Below are 23410 nucleotides of genomic sequence, written 5' to 3'. Positions count from 1 at the left end.
AGTTTCATATTTTATTGCATTTGACTAGAACTTCTTAACTTGGTGTTACACATTTTGGATGACTGCAGTTTTTCTTATGTCTTGTTTTTTTGGTAAATGCTTCAAGTCTTTCATCATTAAGTATCATGTTGATTGATTAAGTGATTTTTCTTTTTTATGTTGAAATTCTTTTTAAACCATGTTGTAGAATTTCTGTTTTTTTGGTCAATGTCTTTATCTATTGACTTATTATACTTGTATTGTCAAAGGATAGATAAGAGGTATTTGTTTTGTTGGCTTTGTTTTTAATTCTGTACATTAAAGTTTATATATTAGTTTTAGAAAAATTCTCAAGGGCACCAGAAAAATCAAAGAATATGGAGAAGTACAGAATTCACAAAAATTGCAATATATGTGTGTATATAGTATCACATATACTTTGTTGTAATTATGAAAGTATTACTAAATTAACTTCTTATGGCTATGACAGCAAAATGTCTTTACTATCTGTTTTTATTGGCATTTGAATTAGAAATCAAGTCACACATCTATCATGAACCTTGTGCATAAAGGTCTAGTCTGGCACTAGTCTGGTAAGTTTTAAATCTTTTTTTGCAATCATGGAAAAAAATATGTTTCTGCCTAAAGCAGTTGTCAAACAAGCTTCTTTCATCGACAGTCAGACACAAGGCAGCTGAATGAGGCTGTTTAGTCTAGAGTAAATGCTCACAAGATTATAAGGTCACTGAGGAAATGTAATTATGCAGTTGATTCCAGAATAGTCTTTTGTAGTGAGGACTTTAAGACTATTAAATCATAGTATTAATTAAATATATACTCTAAGCTCAGAAGAGCAGCAATAAATTAATAGATTATTTAGTTTAGTAATTAAATTATAACTATAAATTATTACAATGAAATATAGTCTTAATTCAGATTTATATAGGACTCTAAAAAAGGAGATTCCATTTATTATTGGAATTTTCTCAGTTTCTACCAAATCACTGTAAAATTCAGTTGACTGTAAATCTATATGTAATTGTCTCCATTGGGAAATGAAGCTTCATAGTATTTAGCTCATGCTATTTGAGGAACGAATTGATTATTTATCAGTTCTTTTACTTTTGTTATTCATTTGATTATTATTCATTTGATTATGAAGCACCTCCTATGTGTCAGTTACTCTTCTAGGTACTAAGAAGACAACAGTGAACAAAACAGAAGACACCTGCTGTCATAAAGCTTACATTGTATTGGGATGAAGTGAACAATATAAGCACACTGATGAATTTGTCAGATGGCAGTATTTTGGAGACAAATACAGCAGGATAGAGGGATATGTAGTGACTGGTATAGAGTGCCATTTTTACATAGGTAGCAGTGGAATCTTTTTAGGGTGATATTTGAATAGACATGAACTAAGCAAAGAAGCTAATCATGTGATGTTATGAGGAAGGGCAGAGGAACTGTAAGTGCAATGGCCCTGAGGTGGGCATGTGTATAAGGATGAGAAAGGAGTCCAGTGTCTGCAATAGCATGAATTGGAGAGGAGATAAGGTCGGAGTGGTAGCAGGTTTTTTATGTAAGAAGGCAGATTGAGCCTAGTTAGATCATATAGGGTTTTTTTTTAGCTGATGGCTAAGACTTGGGCTTTTATTGTCAAGAAGATGAGAAGTCATAGAATTTTGAACAAAGGTGTGTCATATGACTTATATTTAGAAGGATCTGTGTAGGAGAGTGGATGGTGAATTGAAAGCAAGAAAACTTGCAACTGTCCTGGATTAAGATTGTAGGGGTTTATACTAAGATGGTAACAGTGTAATTGCAAAGAAGTGGTCAAGTTATGAATATAATTTTGATGGGATAAAATATTGAATTTTTGATGGATTGGATATGTGTGTGTGTTGGAGGGGCCAGCTGGGTGTTACAAAAAAGTTCCTCCCAAGGTTATATCTGAGGTAAAAGTTGCCATTTAAATATGATAAGGGAGATTAGGGGGAAGGGTTCTCTGTGAGTTGCTTTAAGTTCAGTTATTTATCAAATATTGAAATAAAATTTGTGTCTAAAGAGCTGCAAGAACTGGGAAAAGGTCCTTAGCAGTTCTTTTTTATGGGAGAATGAACTGTCACGAGTTCACTACAGGAGAAGCCAAAGAAGAAAACTCTTCTGTGCTCATAGTCACGTCTTTGGATAGTGCGAAGCTAGGACTACGTTTTTAGTTCTTAGTACGTTTTCTCTGCTGTACCTTACAGCCAAGGCCGTCCTATGTACAGAGTTTTCAAAATATGACTGAACTTAACTTTTGTTATGCTTTTGTTGTGGTTAGTCGCCAAGTCGTACCCTTTTCTTTGTGACCCCATGGACTGCAGCACTCCAGGCCTCCCTGTGCTTTGCTATTTCCCAGAGTTTGCCCAGGTTCATGGCCCTTGAATCGGTGATGCCATCCAACCATCTCATTGTCTACCACCCTCTTCTCTTTTTGCCTTCAACCTTTCCCAGTATCAGGATCTTTAGCAATGAATCTGCACTTTGCATCAGGTGGACATATTATTGGGGCTTCAACTTCATCATCAGTCCTTCCAATGAGTATTCAGGGTTGATTTCTTTTAGGATTGACTGGCTTTAGATTGTTTTAATTTCAGATAGTGTTTCTGAAGGCAACTGATTCAAATTATGTAGCAACTTTTCTTATTCTCAAAAAAAATGAAAACAAAATTATTCTGTGCTAAGTACGAGCCAAGGTTTCAGCCTCCATTTTTTCCCCATGAGGAAAATAGCACTGAGGGCATTGTGAGCCACAGGCCTTTGAGTCGGAGCTCAGGTAAAGCTGCCTTGACAGCAGAGGTGTATAAGGGTGGGGTGGTAGGAATGGCCTGTTACAGGTACAGGCAGTAAGAGTTGCATTGTATAGAGAACTAAAAAAAAATAGACAATTAAAAGACAGTCTTTTTTTTTTTTTTTTTAAATCAATATATACTAGCAGTTCTGAACAATGTTAGATCTCAAATACTCCTTCCTGAAAATGTCTTCTTTTGGTCCATGTTCTAAACAATTGCTGTTATTACTTTTAAATTTCATAGCATGTAAGTAAGCTTCCAATGTTAGTATTAGTCTCTCAGTCATATCCAACTCTTTGCGACCACATAGATTGTCGCCCACGAGGCTCCTTTGTCCGTGGGATTCTCCAGGCAAGAATACTGGAATGGGTTGCCATTTCCTTTTCCAGGAGATCTCGATCTAGGGATCAAACCCTGCTGTCCCGCATTACAGGAAGATTCTTTACTATCTGGGCTTCCCTGGTGGCTCAGAGGCAGGGAGAGGTGGATAAGCTTCCAATGAGCACATCTTTATTTTTTGTTCCTGAATAATATTGTTTTATATACAGAAGTGAAATCACAGAACTCCCAGCTTTATAGTCAGCCCCAGAACAGCCCCCGCCCCGCCCCCCGCAACAAACCCACCTACATTTAGGCTCACTCAAGAGTAAGTTTGTAAGGTTTTAGAATCCTTCTGTCTCCCTTCTGGCAAAATTTCTCTTTTCAGCTCCCCTGTAGTACTAAATATTTTTGAGTTTAAGTGGTAGATTTGAAGTAAACTGTCTGATGATCATATGGATGATCATATAGATAGTCTGATGATCATATAGATAGTCTGATGATCATAAGAACTTAAGTTCTTGGGATATTTATTTGTTTTTAAAGTTTTTCGACTAGAGAACACCTGAAAGTTGCTAGAAAAAAACACCTAAAGAAGCGAAGGCATGAACAGTATTGTAATTTCTGGAATTTATTATGAAATAGCTATTTTATGAGACTCTGTCAAATAAGAGTTTTTTCTAGCTGTTTTGATACTTGTTGCTTAAAGAAAGAAAGTGGAAATTAACAAAAAGTATTCTTCAATTTATTATGAGCATAGATAAACACATATCTGGCTTTTTGACTATTGAACATGAATATGCAAAGAATATCAGCTTTAATGAATTCACTGACAAATTTGCATAAGAGCTCAAAACAAAAAACTTTATTACATTCTTTCTTGTACTTATCAATATTTTCTTGTTTTTAAAAATTAATATAATTAATGGGTATTTTAGTCTTTTTTCTTTTTTGTTGTGTGAATTTTATTTTTATTTTAAAATTTTTAGTGGCATGCTGCTACTGCTAAGTCACTTCTGTCGTGTCCAACTCTGTGCGACCCCTGAGACGGCAGCCCACCAGGCTCCCCCGTCCCTGGGATTCTCCAGGCAAGAATATTGGAGTGGGTTGCCATTTCCTTCTCCAATGCATAAAAGTGAAAAGTGAAAGTGAAGTCGCTCAGTCATGTCCGATTCTGAGCGACCCCATAGACTGCAGCCCACCAGGCTCCTCCATCCATGGGATTTTCCAGGCAAGAGTACTGGAGTGGGGTGCCATTGCCTTTTCTATAATGTGCACAAAATCTAATAGAAGGAAAAGATCTTACTGCCTTTTCTGCATTGTTACTATTTTTCACTTCATGATTATTACAGAAAATAATGTTGTTGTATAGAGGAGTAGTTGTGATGAAAAACGATATACTGGCTATCTAATATCGTAGGTATATAGTTGCCTGATAAGAGTTGGCCCTCAGGATGGGATCCTGTGTCACATTTCTATAACACCTAATCTTGTCAATTTGGTCTTAAAACTAAATTCTCCATCACATTTCTCATCATCAACTGTGCATGCTCGGTTGTGTCTGACTCTGCAACCCCATGAATTGCAACCCCATGAATTGTAGTCCACCAGGCTTCTCTGCCCGTGGAATTTTCCAGGCAAGAATAAGAGAGTGGGTTGCCATTTCCTTCTCCAGGGGATCTTCTCTACCCAGGGAACAAAGCTAGTGGAGGTGATGGAATTCCAGTTGAGCTATTTCAAATCCTAAAAGATGATGCTGTTAAAGTGCTATACTCAACGTGCCATCAAATTTGGAAAACTCAGCAGTGGCCACAGGACTGGAAAAGGTCAGTTTATATCCCAATCCCAAAGAAAGGCAATGCCAAAGTGTTCAAATTAACGCACAATTGCACTCATCTCACACATTAGCAAAGTAATGCTCAAAAATCTCCAAGCCGGGCTACAGCAATACATGAACCGTGACCTTCCAGATGTTCAAGCTGGATTTACAAAAGGCAGAGAAACCAGAGATCAAATTGCCAGCATCCGTCGGATTATCGAAAAGGCAAGAGAGTTCCAGAAAAACATCTATTTCTGCTTTATTGACTATGCCAAAGCCTTTGACTGTGTGGATCACAGAAGAATGTTTAAAATTCTTAAAGAGATGGGAATACCAGACCACCTTACCTGCCTCCTGAGAAATCTATATGCAGGTCAAGAAGCAACAGTTAGAACTAGACATGGAACAACAGACTGGTTCCATATCAGGAAAGGAGTATGTCAAGGCTGTATATTGTCACCTTGCTTATTTAACTTCTGTGCAGAGTACATCATGTGAAATGCTGGGCTGGATGAAGCACAAGCTGAAATCAAGATTGCTGGGAGAAATATCAATAACCTCAGATATGCAGATGACACCACCCTTATGGCAGAAAGTAAAGAGGAACTAAAGAGCCTCTTGATGAAAGTAAAAAAGGGGAGTGAAAAAGTTGGCTTAAAACTCAACACTCAGAAACTAAGATCATAGCATCCGGTCCCATCACTTCATGGCACATAGATGGGGAAACAGTAGAAACAGTGACAGACTTTATTTTCTTGGGTTCCAAAATCACTGCAGATGGTAATTGTAGCCATGAAATTAAAAGACACTTGCTCCTTGGAAGAAAAGCTATGACCAACCTAGATAGCATATTAAAAAGCAGAGACATTACTTTGCTGACAAAGGTCCACCTTGTCAAAGCTATGGTTTTTGCAGTAGTCATGAATGGCTGTGAGAGCTGGACTATAAAGAAAGCTGAGAGCCGAAAAATTGATGGTTTTGAACTGTGGTGTTGGAAAAACTCTTGAGAATCCCTTGGACTTCAAGGAGATCCCACCAGTCCATCCTAGAGGAAATCAGTCCTGAATATTCATTGGACGGACTAATGCTGAAGCTGAAACTCCATTACTTTGGCCATCTGATGTGAAGAATGGACTTTGAAAAGACCCTGATGCTGGGAAAGATTGAGGGCAGGAGAAGGGGACAACAGAGAATGAGATAGATGGATGGCATCACCGACTTGATGAATATGAGTTTGAGCAGACTCCAGGAGTTGGTGATAGACAGGGAGGCCTGGTGTGGTGCAGTCCATGGGCTCCTTTTGGCTGTGACAGTTTCTCAGACTTTCCTTGATTTTGATGACCTTGACAGATTTGAGTAGTGGTCAGATAGTTTTCAGAATGTCTTAGTGGTTTAGTTGCTAAGTCGTATCTGACTCTTTTGACCCCATAGACTGTAGCACGCCAGTCTCCTCTGTCCATGGGATTCTCCAGGCAAGAATACTGGAGTACATTGCTATTTCCTTCTCCAGGGAATCTTCCCAACCTAGGATTCGAACCCAGGTCTCCTGCATTGCAGGCAGATTCTTTACTGACTGAGCTATGAGGGAAGCTCATAGCTTATGTCTTAGTACAAGCTATCCACATGTCTTATCACTGTTGATGTTAACCTTGATCACCTGGTTGAGGTATTATTTGTCAGCTTTGTCCACTGTAATGTACTCTTATCCCTTCTGTCTTTATTATACTCTTTGGAAGAAAATCACTATGCACAGACTACACTTAAGGGATGGGGATTAATGCTCACTTTCCTTGAGGATGTAGTATCTATGTAAGTTATTTGGAATTCTTCAGCATTGGCGATTTGTCTCTTCTCCACCATCTGTTTGTTTATTCATTTTCCTCCTGTCCTTAAGGACTAGTGAATATTTATTTTACAGTTTGGATTATAATCCAATTTTGACCATTTGAGATGTTTTAGTTGGCTCTGGTACCCATTTGCCTTTCTCCCATCATTGCATCTTTTTATAAGTATATCTTTACTTTTGGCACTGCAAGAAGCTTCAAGCTCCTGGTATATGTATTTCTTGATTTTGTTCTAGAAGGAACCATTTCTCTAAGAAGCCTTGGTTTCTTTTATTGGAGAATAGTATTAGAAACCAAAATGCTGGACTGGATAACTCACAAGCTGGAATCAAAATTGCAGGGAGAAATATCAACAACATCAGATATGCAAATGATACCACTTTAATGGCAGAAAGTGAAGAGGAACTAAAGAGCCTTTTGATGAAGGTGAATGGGTGAAAGAGAGTGACAAAGCTGGTTTAAAACTCAGCACTCAGAAAACGAAGATCATGGCATCCAGTCCTATCACTTCATGGCAAATAGATGGGAAAAAAGTGGAAAGTGTCAGATTTCATTTTCTTGAGCTCCAAAATCACTGCAGATGGTGACTGCAGCCACAAAATTAAAAGACGCTTGCTCCTTGGAAGAATAGCTATGACAAACCTAGACAGTGTATCAGAAAGCAGAGATATCACTTTGTGGACAAAGGTCCATCTAGTCAAAGCTATGGTTTTTCCAGTGGTCATGTTGGATGTGAGAGTTGGATGTAAAGAAGGCTGAGTGCTGAAGAATTGATGCTTTTGAACTGTGGTTCTGGAGAAGACTCTTGAGAGTTCCTTGGACAGCTAGGAGATCTAACCAATGTCAATCCTAAAGGAAATCAATCCTGAATATTCATTGGAAGTACTGATGCTGAAGCTCCAATACTTTGGCCACCTGATGCGAAGAGCAAACTCGTTGGAAAAGACCCTGATGCTGGGAAAGGTTGAGAGCAAGAGGAGACGGGGGCAACAGAGGATGAGATGGTTGGATGGTGTCACTGACTCAATGTACGTAAGTTTGAGCAAATTCAGGGATATGGTAAAAGACAGGGAAGCTGGTATTGCAGGCTACCTACTGTCCGTGGGGTTGCAGGGAATTGGACACAACTTAGCAACTGAACAACAATAGAAACCAGTATCTGTGCTTTAAGTGTTCCTGTGCTCCTGGGGTATCTTTGCTCATAAGATCTGCCAATATTTTGAATCAGTAGATCATTTTGGAGGGAGTTGGCTCTGTCTTAAAATACAGTCTTGATTCGTGAACGGAGTCTATTTTTCCATTTATTTTGGTCTTCTTTAGTTTCTTTCAATAATGTACAATTTTGGTGGGCAGGACTTGCATATATTTTGTCAGATTTACTCCTAAGTATTTTATAGTTTGTTATTATAAATGGCATTAAAATTTTTTTTTCAATTTATGATTGCTTTTTTCTGGAATGAGCAGATATTTTATATATTGATTTTATAGCCTATAATATTGCAAAACTCATTAGTTGTAGTAATTTTTTGTAGTCCACTGGTTTTCTTAAAATATAAATATTCATGTCGTTTGCAAATGCTATTTTACTAGGAACAGAAATATTTAGGGTTGTTGTTTTAATTTTTATTTTATCATTATGAAATGATCCTTCATTTCTGATAATACTCTTTGCTATGAAATCTGATTAGTTTGATATCAAAACAGTCATTCCATCTTCCTTTTGACTAGTGTTAACATGGTATGTTACTTGTGTTAACATGTTAAGGGGCTTTAACTGTTATTTTAAAATACTAAATATTTTCCAATTTCTTAGTTTTAAATTTAAATATAGAAAATATAAGTAGATATAACTCATCTAAATGAAATATCTTTGGGAGTCCTCAGTAATTTTTAAGAGTGTAAAGAGGTCTTAAGGCCAACAAGTGTGAGAATTGATAATCTGGTTTTTATATATATATATATATATATATATATATATATATATAAATAAAAGATATATGGCTTTTGTAGTAATCATCTGTTTTCTCATCCATTTATTCATCAAGTGCTCATTAAGCCCAATTTATTTTTAGGAAATAAAAGTATGTAAGTCATCATTTTGTGCAACAAAGAACTGTTGATATAGAATTATGGGATACAATTGTATGTGAGTAAATAGGATACAATGGAGTATAATATATATACTGCCATAGTGTTACTGCTTTTGGCTTAAGCAACATAGACTTTAGTGTTAAACATACCTAGTTTTAAATCCAGGCTCTGTTTCTTAGCTGCGAGAACTTGACCTTTCTGAACCTTACTTTTCTTATTTGTAAAATGAAGATGGTAATAGAATCTATCTCTCAGGATTTTTTATTTATATAACTTAGTTTATAGCATTTAAGCTTTTGATTCCTAGGAAACATTTAATAAATGTTAACTGTTATTGTTGTTTAATAGTAAAGAAGGTTTTATGTACCAATGGAGAGGGAGAGGTCACATTAGTTTTAGAGGCAAAGGAAGAATTAATGGAGGTGGATACTTGAGTGAGTCTGACTTTGGCCAACACTAGGAACTAGTTAACAGACAGAAGGAATGCAATTTAGTAGTTGGGATTACATACTGCCTCCACCTGATTAACAGTTAGTGTGGTTAATGAATATCACCAGGATGATAAATTACCAGTAGGAATAATGTCACCTGTTCCTCTTATATTTTATTAAACATAAAATGCAATAACACCAAAGTATTTAAGGCTTATTATCATATTAACTTTTTAGTAAGAGAAGAGAACATACTCTGCCTGAGTTTAATTTCTGGATTTTTCACTAATTTTAATTCCCTGGACACTTTACTAATTTCTGTGTGTCTTGATTTACTCATTTTCAAGATATGGATAATATAAGTGCCTATCTCATGGAATTGTGAGTATCAAATGAGTTAATAAATGATAAACCCTTGGAATAGTATCTGACACGTGATAAGTTCTGTATAAACATTAGCTATTTGAGTGACAAATGTTACCATTGGAGTTAACAGTTTTTACTGAGAATATTGCTGATATGTAATGAACTCTGTATATACTGAACTTAAACTCATTTTAAAGTCTACGTCCAGCTTAACTTTGTTGATTGATTTTGTTTGTGTTTTCCTTATGCTGATCAAGTTGCATTTTCAGGCACGGTTAATTTTAATATAAAAACAATGTCAAATTATGTAGTCTTGGTCATTTAATTGTCTAGCATGATATATATGAAATTAATTTTTAATCTAAGTACTGTTTCTCTTTCTATAATCTCTACTTTTTATTAAGTGCAATGATTTTTTAAAGATCTGCTAAGAGTAATCATACCCTGTAGTTTGTTTTCTGTCCAAATTTATGGCAACTATAAAAATATCTAACTTACTTACATTATACCATTGAGAATTACTCACTAGTCAATTGTGTAACAGAAGTAGTAATCAAGGAGTGATTGTTAAAGGCTTAAACAGATAAAGAAGAAGTGAGATGAGTATACTAGTAGGGATTTGTCTTTATCTTTTTTTTTTTTTGGCTTAGTGGCACGTGGAATCTGAGGTCCCTGACCAGGGATTGAACCAGCACCCTCGGCAGTGAGAGCACAGTCCTAACCACTGGACTGCCAAGGAATTCCCTTGTCATTTATCTTTTGCTTGTAGTTGTTCTAAAGAAGACTTAATGGAAATTGTTAAGTGTTTTTAGGAGGAGTTTTGAGTTTGTAAATAATAATTTTAGTAATAAGCATAGAACAAAAATTAATCACCTAGAGATTTATATTCACATTGGGGATAATACTATAAAGTGAGGGTCTTTAAAAACATCAGCAGAAATCTCTCTTTAATTATATGTTGACTTGCCCTTTAATTGGGGGTACCGTAAAGTGTATAATAGCTCATTAATTCTTCATTTCCTTGGTGAGAACTCAGCATCACATGCTAAAATTCAGGTAACTTTTTTGAGGTATGCCGTGAAAGAGTCATATTTTCTTAAAAACCACTTTCAAGTAGAGGTAAGTCTGTCTTCTCTGAGTATGTAGTAGAAATTGTATTTCCATTTGAAGAGACTGATGTTTAAAAAAAAAAAAAAGGAAAAGTACTCTGGAGATTGAGTTGTTAGGAAATTATTAGACATGTGTAGCTTGGTGACTCTTTTAACCTTTCAAATGTAAAACATGTTGGCTCTTAGGTTAAAGAACCTTGCTAATTTATAGTTATCATGTTCTATGATTGTAACTTAGGTCTGTTTTCTTTTGCTGTCCCCTTCTTAACTAAGATATAATTCATGCTTTTAATTTCTCTGAATCCCTCTACCATGAATTTTCCAACTAAATTAAACATCATGCTTCAGAAACATTAGATTTTATACAAGCTACTAAAAATTGTCATTCACTCCTATTTTTAGAAATAAAAATTATAAACATTTATATTTGAAAGAAAATACATGCAATTCACTCTAATGCATTAAGACAAATAAGGTTTTTCTTCTCCAGTTGTCACATGTGGCTTTAAGGGCTTCTATTAAATAAATTCTTTGAGTTTTCCTTATTATAAAGATAATGTATATTCATTATAGGAAAACTTTGAAAGCACAGTTAAAAGAAGAAAAAAATTACCCATGTCTACTATTTAGTTTTTTTTTTTTTCAGTATTCACAATCGCAATAAACCATAAATAGTTTGTATTAAATATGCTCAGGAAATAATAACCAATATTTCCTATGCTTTTTTCTTAGTACTTTATTGCTAAATGTCAACTACCTTTCTCCTGGTTTGGAAGAAGTCAGTGTCACCACTCTCCAAACAAACATCCAACAAGTGAAAACTAGATAATTGGTTCTGATGGTATAGCATCAGAATATCTTCAAGGTTTACTTCTAATAATATTCAGTTATTTTAGCATTATAAGAGTGCCCAGAGTTGTCATTATTCTGGTTTGAAGGTACTGTTGCCATGTTTTTTGTTTGTTTGTTTGTTTCTCTGTATTACTGGTTTTAAATGTAAAGACATAAATCCTAAAGAGTGGGAGTGGAAAAACAGGGATGGTTTTCATTTGCTACAATTTCCTGTGAGACATGGCTCTAAACAAGTCCCATATTTACACAAGACAATATAGTTTTACATACAGTGGTGTATTCAGCACATTTTGAAATTCTTTAAACAGTCATCTGTATTTAATTCTTTCATAGTAAATGTGTTTAATAATGCTAGGTGAAATTTGAAATAATTTTAAAATAATTTTACAGTAGAAACACCAGTTAAATCAACCTTTTGGTAATAAATGTCAAAAAAAAGTTAATTATTTTTGCTGCCACTGCAAAATCAATTGTGTAACTGTTCTTTTTAAACTGACTTTTATAATACATTACTAAATTCTGAATGCTACACTCCTGTAACTTGTCAGAAGCAGGTTTTGGTTAATAGATATTTTCAGTGATGTAATGGGAACTTTTGGCAGTGAGTCAGAATATAATGGACTGTGATTAATGTTTTAATAAGTACATTTCTATTGCTCATGATGTAGAGGAAAAATGGTTTCCTGCTAGGATTGATAGGAGAATAGCAGGTGTGCATATAGTGTTTTTTAAAAAAGAGTTGAAATATTTTTCTTAGAATAGCATTAATATTTTTATATGGCTAAAATTCATTATCATATGAGATACATATGTTATTACAGATGCCAGCAGTTCATTTGGAAAAATAAAAGTAGGGGATGATTACTGATTGCCTAATTAAATCTTTTAATTTTTAGTCTTTGTATTCTTATGACACCATGAGTTGAAGTCTTTGTAGTTTGATATTCATTCTTAATATAAGCTAAGGAATCTGCTTACATTGTAGGATATATGAGTTTGCTCCATATTTCTAAAACATGCACAGTGTTCAAAAAATTTTTTAAATTAAGAATAAGTTTACTGAAAAGTGTTATTTCTTAAGGCCATTAAGTACACAGATTGATAGTCAAATGGAATAGTGATCATGTGAGAATTCTCCACTGCAAAGGCCACAAGTTCAGCCTATGAACTCAATAAAGTTCAGAAGTTTGGAAAGTTAAACCCCAGGAGATTTTGTGTCAGCTTTGGAATCTGAGTAAGTGAAGACAAACCAGAGGAAATACTGGTGTGCCGGAATTGAGGGATTGGTTTACAGTTTTCTTGTTCTTTGATTTTTCTCCATTTAATTTTAGCAACTTATTTGCAATAAGTATGCATTGTTTCTTGTAGGTAAAGTATCCTAGGGCTCAATGGATATGTCCCATTTGGGAATAGTATATTACTACTGCAGGCAGCCTCTGCCCATGTTTATCTTTGAAATATACATAAAATTGAACATTTGTCCAACTGGGTACTTTGCTGGGAAAAAAATTCATAATTTTCATCAGGGTCTCAAAGGGATCTTGATCCCAATAAAGAATCTAGAGTAATGATTCTTAAACTTTGCCATACATCAGAGTCACTTGGAGGGTTCATTAAAACGCACATTGTTGGGCTCTACTTCCAGGGTTTTTGATTCTGTAGGGCTGGAGTACAACCCTAGAATTTTTGTTTCTGTTAATAATAAATTCCGCAGTGATGCTAATACTGTTGATTGGTGACTATACTTTGCAAACTCTGGTTTAGCCTTGGTAAATAGCCTTCTAGACCTTTTCATATTTTCATGTATAATACGTATTTTTACAAAAACACTTATGCTGTATTATGTTACCTCTTTTAACTTTATTTTGCTGTCTTTTCATATTTATCTATAGCATCATTTAAATTTTTCCATATCATTATTTAACTAGTTCTCTAATAGGCATTTAGGTAATTTTTCATTTGTTATTTTTATAAATAGATTGTTGTTAAATTTGGGTGCTATCTTCCAATTATTTCATTAGCAAAATCCCTGGATTGAAGCATAGACATGATTCTGAGGCTCATTTGAGGCTAAATGACTTTGACATCTGACACTTGAACACTAATAAATATAACGGCCACCACTTTAAAAGAGACAGAAGAAGTTTTAAATTTTAAACAAAAAGCTTATTTAAGGAAACACTTTTCCTTGATTTTTCATTGATTCAATAACTTGCATCTTTTTAATGATGAAAACTTGTTTGACTGATAGATTTTTCTAAATTAAAACACATATTTCAATCTTTGTTACATTTCTAGAGATTAATAATAGCTTTAGAAATATTGGGGGAAATATCTGTCATGTTACTTCATTATATGCCACATATGCATAGTTTACAGTTTGTGCAAAAATTTATATTACTAAGTTTGTGCCAGTAACCTCCAGAGAGAGAGATTGTCCTGTAAACAACCATACTGTTATATGGAAGAGGGTCAAAAAAGCCCTGAGAGAGACAGTAGAATTAAAAGGATAAATTGGGGTCTGCTGGTAGCATGCATGGGCTTTCCAGGTAGCTCTGTGGTAAAGAGTCAGTCTGCCAATGCAGGCTGGGTTTGATCCCTGGGTCAAAAAGATCCCCTGGAGGAGGAAATGGCAGCCCACTCCAGTATTCTTGCTTGGAAGATTCCATGGGGAGCGACTGGTGGGCTACAGTCTATGCGGTCACAAAGAGTCGGACACAATTGAGCAACTGAGCACAGTACAGCACAGTAGCATGCATAGACCATTCTGTTAGAGAAGGGGAGAGATTTGAAAGAGCATGATGCCTTTGATAGAAATTTGTTCAAGTAGTTCAATCTGATTAGAGCACAGTTTGTAACAGAGATTGACAAGAAACTAATTGGGATCCAGATCACGAAGAGTCTTATTTGTCATATTAAGTACTTTGAATGATGCATGGTTTTCTCTTTTTATTTCTTTGTGTCTTAAAGCAAGGTTGAAAAACCACTGTTTTCTCTGTAGCTGGACTCTAGACCATACAATTTTAGTAAGAGGAAATTTTTGAAGAACCTTTCATATGTGAATATGAAACACATATTCATATTCACATTTTAGAATATTCAGATTCACATTTTAGAAAAACACTTATGAATGCAGCAGTGTAGAGATGTATTTGAGCAGACTGAAAAAAAAAAAGATAGCCTAAAATAGAGACATCTAAACAGGGAGGATGGAGTTAAGAGAATGAATTCAAGAGAGATTTAAGAGATAGAATTAGTAGGATTTGGCAACAGATTGCACATGGAGAATAATAATCTAAGAAAATGTCAAGGCTTTTAGCTCAAGTGTCCGAATGACTCTGTGGTGACTTTCATAGAGTGGGGATCTCCTTCAGAGTTTTGCATGGCCTATGGAACATGACACTCAGACACAAGTCTGAGTGTGAGAGGTACAAGCATCCTGAATGACTAAGGCAGCTGCTTCAGGCTTTCTTTTTCACTGCTCACTCTGTTTGCCTTCTGTGTCAAGGGAGGCCCTGAGAGAGAAGTCAGTGGGGGACAGAGACTGCATTTATTCTGCTGCCAGAGAGTATGTGCAGCTGCCACTTCCTTCTGATTCACCACCACCACTTGCCACAGCTGTGGGTGTGGGTTGGACTCAGCAGTAGTAGGTAGATTTAAAAGCTTCTGTCATAACAAAGCCCATTGCGGAATTGAGTGCACCTTAAAATTTTGTATTTATGATGGTTCTCCAACTTTTGTCATAGTGTCCTTTATTTTAAAAATTTGTCTGTAGAGATATATGTATATCTATGTATCCATCTATATTGGACTTCTATTGTTCACTTACTACACTGAACTCTTAATATTCATGATTTAGTGTCAGTGAATACTATTGCCTAAAGTCCCAACATGTGTAAAAGTATTTATACACAGATATATAAATACTACATGCTATGCTATGCTAAGTCACTTCAGTCGTGTCCGACTCTGTACGACCCCATAGACGGCAGCCCATCAGGCTCCCCCGTCCCTGGGATTCTCCAGGCAAGAACACTGGAGTGGGTTGCCATTTCCTTCTCCAATGCATCAAAGTGAAAAGTGAAAGTGAAGTCGCTCAGTTGTGTATAACTCCTAGCGACCCCATGGACTGCAGCTGACCAGGCTCCTCCGTCCATGGGATTTTCCAGGCAAGAGTACTGGAGTGGGGTGCCATTGCCTTCTCTGACCAAAATGTGCAGGTACTTTCTTTTAGTATGAATTCTTTGCAACCTAATGACATTAGAAATGTATTATTACTTATCTTTAAGGAAATGATTCCTTATAAACAGGTTTTATTAAAGTCTTGCCATGTTTCTTGCGGGGGGGGGGTGTTAAATGAAGTCTAAAATTAAACTTACAAGTTAATTTCTTATTCATTAATATTTCTTAAAATATGTTTGTATTTCTTTTGGTTAAAAAGTACATTTTAAGACAATAATATTTGGTTCATCTTTTTCCTTGCAAAAGGACTTCCCTGGTGGCTCAGATGGTAAAAGTGTCTGCCTACAAATCAGGAGACCTGGGTTTGATCCCTGGGTTAGAAAGATCCCCTGGAGAAGGAAATGGCAACCCACTCCAGTACTCTTGCCTTGAAAATTCCATGGACAGAGGAGCCTGGTAGGCTACAGTCCATGGGGTTGCAAAGAGTCTGACACGACTGAGTGACTTCACTTTTCCTTGTAAAACCTTAAATTTGCCATAGGTGTTCATCATAATTTGGCTTTCATCCCAGAACTATAATTCCACTTACTATAGCATTTCATTTTTAAGAAAATGCTACCAAGTTTAGAAAATTTGGAGATTTTTTCCTCCTCTCCTTAGTGATATGGTTGAATAATGATTAATATAATTCAGGGACATATCACAGGTAGAGTGTAAATAGTATTTCAGCTATTTACTTTCATTCTTTAAATGTGACTTTCATTCTTCTACTTTCATTCTTCCCTGGTGGCTCAGACGGTTAAGTGTTTGCCTACAATGTGGGAGACCCGGGTTCGATCCCTGGGTCAGGAAGATCCTCTGGAGAAGGAAATGACAACCCACTCCAGTACTCTTGCCTGGAAAATCCCACGGACAGAGGAGCCTGGTAGGCTACAGTCCATGGGGTCACAAAGAGTCGGACATGACTGAGAGACTAAACTTTCTTTCCCTTTTCTTTAAATGTTAAATAAACTTAATTTTACTCTTTACTTAATTTTACTTTTAAGGAGTTAGCTGTTAATAGTATATGTATATATAACGCCCATATTTAATGTCACTTACTTAAAAATCTTAGTCTGCAATATTGACATTAATTCCCAAGGCAGTTAAGTGTATCATACAGCTGTTGTTTAACTTTTCCTATCCTGGGCTCTTGTGTTTATCATTTTTAAAGCCATGTGTCCTTAGTCATGCTCATTTCTGAATAACTAAGTATTAATGATTTTACATCATAATTTAATACACAATGTTATAATCTATTTTCAGAAAATGATGAATATAATAGTCATCTTAAGTCTTTGAAAACATATACATCACTTTGTATATACTAATAAAATACAGTATAGTTTAGAAGATGTGAGAAGGGTTTTGGGAGGTATAGTGCCTGCGTTTAGATTTCAACTGTGTTCTTATTTGGTTTATAACTCTAGTAAGTAACTTCGTCATTGAGTATCTTTGTTTTTTCCTTACAAAATAGAGATAATAAGATAGGTAGCTCCTACCTTAGGCTGTTTTGAGTACAAAATGAGATAATATATGTAAGATCCAGGATACTGACTGATAGAAGATGAAAATACAATATGGAAAGTCTAATCTCTTAGAATCTTATTTCTACTGTACTCTTTTTAGATCTGTTGAGTTTTCCTAGCTTTCTTTTCTTTCCTTTTTATCCCGCCCACCACCAGATTGATCAATTAGGTGTGTCAACTCAATGATAAATGGTTGTGTGGTCATTCTTCCTTATACTTTTGGCATTAGGTTATTGTAAGCGTTTGTATTCTAATTGTTGAAATAAAGATTTAGTTTATCTGTGAGGAAAACAACTATGGTTTTCTAATGTTTTGAAACATAGTAGTGGATAAGTTTTGTCCTAGTGATTTCACCTTTTTTCTCTTAGAACTGTGGGAAAATGATAGATAAGAATTTGAGGAACAATGTGGAGAAAAAAAGGGGAAGGGGTATGGTAGGCTAATTCCCCACTTATTTATTGAATGACAGATTTGATTCTCAAAGGAGGAAATGATATGCTCTTTCCATTCAGTAGCTGTTAACAGCCTAATGCCTTCTCCATGAATTTGTTGCTTTCCCTTATTTACCTCCTCGCTCTAGTTCTGTGCTCTGGTATTCTTAGGAGAGACTCTATCCCACCCGATGGTATGGATTTGGAGCTTATATTTTCTTGAAGATTTAAGGACTACAAAAGAAGGGGTTATATTTCCTCTACCTGTAACTATTGTTCAGTTGCTCAGTCATGTCCAACTCTGCAACCCCATGGACTGCAGCGCACCAGGCTTCTTTGTCCTTCACTAATTCCTGGAGCTTGCTCAAACTCATGTCCATCGAGTCGGTGATGCCATCCAACCATCTCATCCTCTGTTGCCCCTGTCTATTGCCCTCAATCTTGCAGCATCAGGGTCTTTTCCAGTGAGTCGACTCTTTGCATGAGGTGGCCAAAGTATTGGAGCTTCAGCTTCAGCATCAGTCCTTCTAATGAATATTCAGGGTTAATTTCCTTTAGGATTGACTGGCTTGATCTCCTTGCCATCCAGGGGACTCTCAAGAGTCATCTCCAGCACCACAGTTCAAAAGCATCAGTTCTTCAGTGCTCAGCCTTCTTTATGGTCCAACTCTCACATCCATACATGACTGCTAGAAAAACCATAGCTTTGACTATACGGACCTTTGTTGGCTAAGTGATGTCTCTGCTTATCTTCAGTCATTTTGTTGTGTTCATTTCTTCCTTGCCTTTTCTGTCCTTTCTTTATGTAACAAAGAAATTCCTTCCATTACCTCACAGAGGGCAATATTTCCCACATTTACAGGCTCTGGGGAGGGGTCAGGGGTTTCACCTTCTTCCCTAGTTTATCAAGGATTTTATTCCAACCAAAGAGTTCAAATAAATGCCGATGGAATTTTTAACCCAAAGGAATTCTGGTTAAATTAGAATTTCTCTATGTCAGTATATTTGTATTTATTAGGTTTTATTTGTTTGTTTGTTTTTGTATTTTAAAGGATAAGAAAATTAAGACGTAAGTTTAAGGGAGGTAGTAAGGTTTGCTTAGTAGGTTCTAAACCATCTCTATCATATATTAGTTGTATCACATTTCACAAGGGACTTAACCTCTCTAAGCCATAGTTTCCTCACATGTAAATTAAAAAATATAATACCTATTTTGTAGGGCTGTTGTGTGGAGCAAATGAGATAAGGTGTTAAAGGGCTTAGAGCAGTACTGGGCACATAATAAGGTCTTAATAAATGCTAACTGCTCTTGCTCTGTCACCACCACCACCACCTCCAAGAGCTACTGCCACACCCACAGCAATTAGATTGTCATCTTTAAAGCGAAACGTGTCTGGCAAATGCTTTAATCATTTACTCATTGATACCAGCAAAATATGTGTGCCAAATAATCTTAGATTATAATATATTGAGAACATATAGTACCCATTTGGAAAATCTAAGTTGTATACTCTTTCTGGCTTGTCACTTGATGTTTATTAAAGTCTTATAGTTCATCATATATATTGTAGAAATTTTAATTGAGTATTAAATGAATGTCAGAAATCATCCAGGTAAATGTTGGTTTTCTTTTTCCTTTCTTCTTTCTTCCGCCTTCCCTTTCTCTCCCTCCTCTTTCTTTTCCCTCCTGCCCCTCCTCCTTCTCTTCTTTTTTAATCCAGTTAAAAATTATTATCTTGAAGAGGGAGGCTTATTTGTGTTATGTAGATAGAGGCCACTTTCCAGGCAGGTGCCTTTTCAAAAATATTATAAATGATATCGAAATACTTTGTGTAAAGTATGAGAATGTACATATAGATTTTTGCATTGATTAAAAGTTGGCATTCCAATTCTTATTTATATTCACTTTTCATTAGTTGAAGGAAATGGAAACTATTTATATTAACTTTCCAATGTGTGTGGTTATCCCTTTTAGTCATGAGGTAGTATCTCATTTTTCAGTGTTTTTAATTCATTTAACAAATATTGTGAGTTCATTATGGGTACATGATATGTTTGACATTGTGAAAAATTCTAGGATATATCAGACATGATTTCCGCTTTCAGAGTAGTATACTTTATGTTAGAATACTGGGCTTCCCCAATGGTTTAGTGGGTAAAGAATCTACCTGCAATGCAGGAGATACAGACAGACATGGGGTGGTTCGAACCCTGGGTTGAGAAGTTTCCCCTGGAGGAGGAAATGGCAACCCAGTCCAGTATCCTTGCCTAAAAAATCCCATGCACAGAAGAGCCTATTGACTACAGTTCATGGAGTTGCAAGTGTTGGACATAACTAAGCATGCATGACACAGCACCATGAATATACTGCTAGCTTAAGTAAGTAACTATTAGACAAAGTAGAAAATGAGGAGAACTATAAGAAAGCAGATAAAGTGTAATGTTGGAGTTCAGAGAAAGTGATGAAGAAGTGGAATTAATTTCGAGCATATTGCCAGACATGAGATTAAGCATTTATATTAATTCATTTCACAACAGCCCTACAGTGTGTAGGTAAATTATCACCAAATAATATTTGGAAATAATACTTAAACCCAGAACTGTCTGAATTCAAACTGTGTATTTATTCTATTCTCTGAAAGAGATCTAGGTAAGCTTAGAAGTTTTTCAGGAACTGCAGCTGGAAATAGAATTTTGTCATGTAAAAGTGAAGAACAACTTTACTGTTATAGAGCATGAGCAGAGGAGGAATTAGGGGAAAGCAATAGAGCATACTCCAGTAGTCTTGCCTGGAAAATCCCATGGACGGAGGGCCTGGTGGGCTGTAGTCCATGGGGTCGCTAAGAGTCGGACACAACTGAGCGACTTCACTTTCACTTTTCACTTTCATGCATTGGAGAAGAAAATGGCAACCCACTCCAGTGTTCTTGCCTTGAGAATCCCAGGGACGGGGGAGCCTAGTAGGCTGTCGTCTGTGGGGTCACACAGAGTCAGACATGACTGAAGCGACTTAGCAGCAATGGAGCATACATAGCTAATAATCAGTATTGAAGCTTAGGTGCAGAATTGGTTGCAGGAAAGGAAATAGTGTAAATGACATTATTTTGTTCTTTTTTATGACTATTATTCCATTGTCTATATACTATTACCATGTCTTCTTTATCCATTTCGCTGTTGATGGACATTTAGGTTGCTTCCTTGTCTTGGTTATTTGCAAATAGTCCTGCAATGAACATACTGAGTGAAGTAAATCAGACATAGAAAATCAAATATCGTGATATTGCTTATATGTGGAATCTAAAAAAAGGATACAAATGACTTATTTACAAAGCAGAAGTAGACTCACAAATGCAAAAAACAAACTCATGATTACCAGGGAATCAGGGGGAGAAGGATAAATTTGGAGATTGTGATTGACATATACACACTGCTGCTGCTAAGTCACTTCAGTCGCGTCCGACTCTGTGCGACCCCATAGACAGAAGCCCACCAGGCTTCCCCGTCCCTGGGATTCTCCAGGCAAGAACACTGGAGTGGGTTGCCATTTCCTTCTCCAATGCGTGAAAGTGAAAAGTGAAAGTGAAGTCGCTCAGTTGTGTCCGACTCTGTGCGACCCCACGGACTGCCGCCTACCAGGCCCCTCCGTCCATGGGATTTTCCAGGCAAGAGTACTGGAGTGGGGTGCCATTGCCTTCTCCAATATACATACTACTCTATATAAAATAGATAAATAATAAGAACCTACTGTATAGCACAGGGATCCGTATTGAGTACTCAGTAATGGCCTATATGAGAAAGGAACCTAAGAAGAAAAAAGTGTGTATATGTATATATGTGTGTGTATATACATATATAACTGATTCACTTTGCTGTACACCTGAAATTAACACATTATAAATCAACTATATTCCAATTTGAAAAAAAAAGGGGGTATAGTGGAAAGTAAGGTAGAAAAACATTGGAATTAGATTGCTTCAGTTTGAAGAATTTCAACACTCACACTCTTATGACTTCCTTTCATTTTTTATTAGTACCGTTTCATATGTTTGTTTATTGAAAAAGGCTATAGACCCCTACGGCTAATGTACATATGTTGCTATCTGTCTATCTGCCTATCTGTTCTGGGTCTTAGTTGTGGCATGAGAGATTTTCCATTTTTGCTGAGGCCTGCAGGATCTTTAGTGGCAGCATATGGGATTTAGTTCTCTGACCAGAGACTGAACTTGGCCCTCTGCATTGGGACCACAGAGTCTTAGCCACTGGACCACAGGGAAGTCCCATCACTGTTTTATAGTTTGGCGGTAAGGCATCTTTGCTTTTATTTCATATTTTTTAGTAGAATATTTAGGGAGTACAGTGAAGGAAGGAATGAATCATAGAATTTTATAGAAAAAAAAAAAGACTTCGGGTATCACCTCCTGCAACATCCTTATTTTAGAGACAAAGAAATCGAGGCCCCAGAGGATTATAATGTACTGAAGTCAGGTAGTATAATGAATTAGATTTATATTTAAAAGTAGGAACAAAGATATTAAGAATAATTTAAACTTTTTTGATCAGGATAAAAGAGAATTTTAAAAACAAGTAAGAAAGGTCAAGAAAATGTTATTATTCCCACAAAAAGTTAATCAGATTAAAGCAGGCATGCTGTCACCTGCTTTACTGGCTTATCTGGAAAGTTAATATACATACAGGTTGATAGGAGTTTTCATTCACTGATTATTTTCAGGAAGGAATCCAAGAAGAATATGTAAATTTTTAAAATTCAGTCTTCTGTTATGACCACCTTTTTGATAATTTATAAGTTTCTTCTCTGTATATGTTATAGCATGGAGGAAGAGAAGCGGTACAAAAAACAAACAACCAAAAAAAAAAAGAATGCTATTTTTATGTTGTTTACAACTCTGTTTATTTTGATTACTTTTATTTTTTTTTCTAATTTTATTTTATTTTTAAACTTTACATAATTGTATTAGTTTTGCCAAATATCAAAATGAATCCGCCACAGGTATACATGTGTTCCCCATCCTGAACCCTCCTCCCTCCTCCCTCCCCATACCATCCCTCTGGGTCGTCCCAGTGCACTAGCCCCAAGCATCCAGTATCGTGCATCGAACCTGGACTGGCAACTCATTTCTTACATGATATTTTACATGTTTCAATGCCATTCTCCCAAATCTTCCCACCCTCTCCCTCTCCCACAGAGTCCATAAGACTGTTCTATACATCAGTGTCTCTTTTGCTGTCTCATACACCGGGTTATTGTTACCATCTTTCTAAATTCCATATATATGCGTTAGTATACTGTATTTATGTTTTTCCTTCTGGCTTACTTTACTCTGTATAATAGGCTCCAGTTTCATCCACCTCATTAGAACTGATTCAAATGTATTCTTTTTAATGGCTGAGTAATACTCCATTGTGTGTATGTACCACAGCTTTCTTATCCATTCATCTGCTGATGGACATCTAGGTTGCTTCCATGTCCTGGTTATTATAAACAGTGCTGCGATGAACATTGGGGTACACGTGTCTCTTTCCCTTCTGGTTTCCTCAGTGTGTATGCCCAGCAGTGGGATTGCT

General features: G+C 36.1%; 1 protein-coding gene across 5 annotated transcripts in view; it reads left to right on the top strand.

Annotated features, from left to right (window-relative positions):
* Positions 1-23410, top strand: part of MNAT1 (MNAT1 component of CDK activating kinase) — a 210418-nt gene that overhangs the window by 147786 nt on the left and 39222 nt on the right. The window contains exon 9 of one of the 5 annotated variants that reach the window (XR_015134236.1): positions 10336-10675. The exons of 3 other annotated variants lie outside the window; for them this stretch is intronic. Coding sequence is in view for 1 of the 2 variants with exons in the window: in XM_086320402.1 (XP_086176528.1) it covers positions 10336-10372 (37 nt within the window). In the remaining variant the exon portion in view is untranslated. Of the gene's footprint in view, positions 1-10335; positions 11233-23410 lie in introns of those variants that run through there. One more of the 5 variants, XM_086320402.1, reaches the window with a different exon arrangement.

The sequence above is a fragment of the Bos grunniens genome, chromosome 10 (assembly GCF_055505025.1).
Source record: "Bos grunniens cultivar Pamir isolate PY7600 chromosome 10, Bosgru_T2T1.0, whole genome shotgun sequence".
Taxonomy (NCBI): Eukaryota; Metazoa; Chordata; class Mammalia; order Artiodactyla; family Bovidae; genus Bos; species Bos grunniens.
Note: the sequence above shows the minus strand (reverse complement) of the source record. Positions and strands in the feature narration are given on the sequence as shown.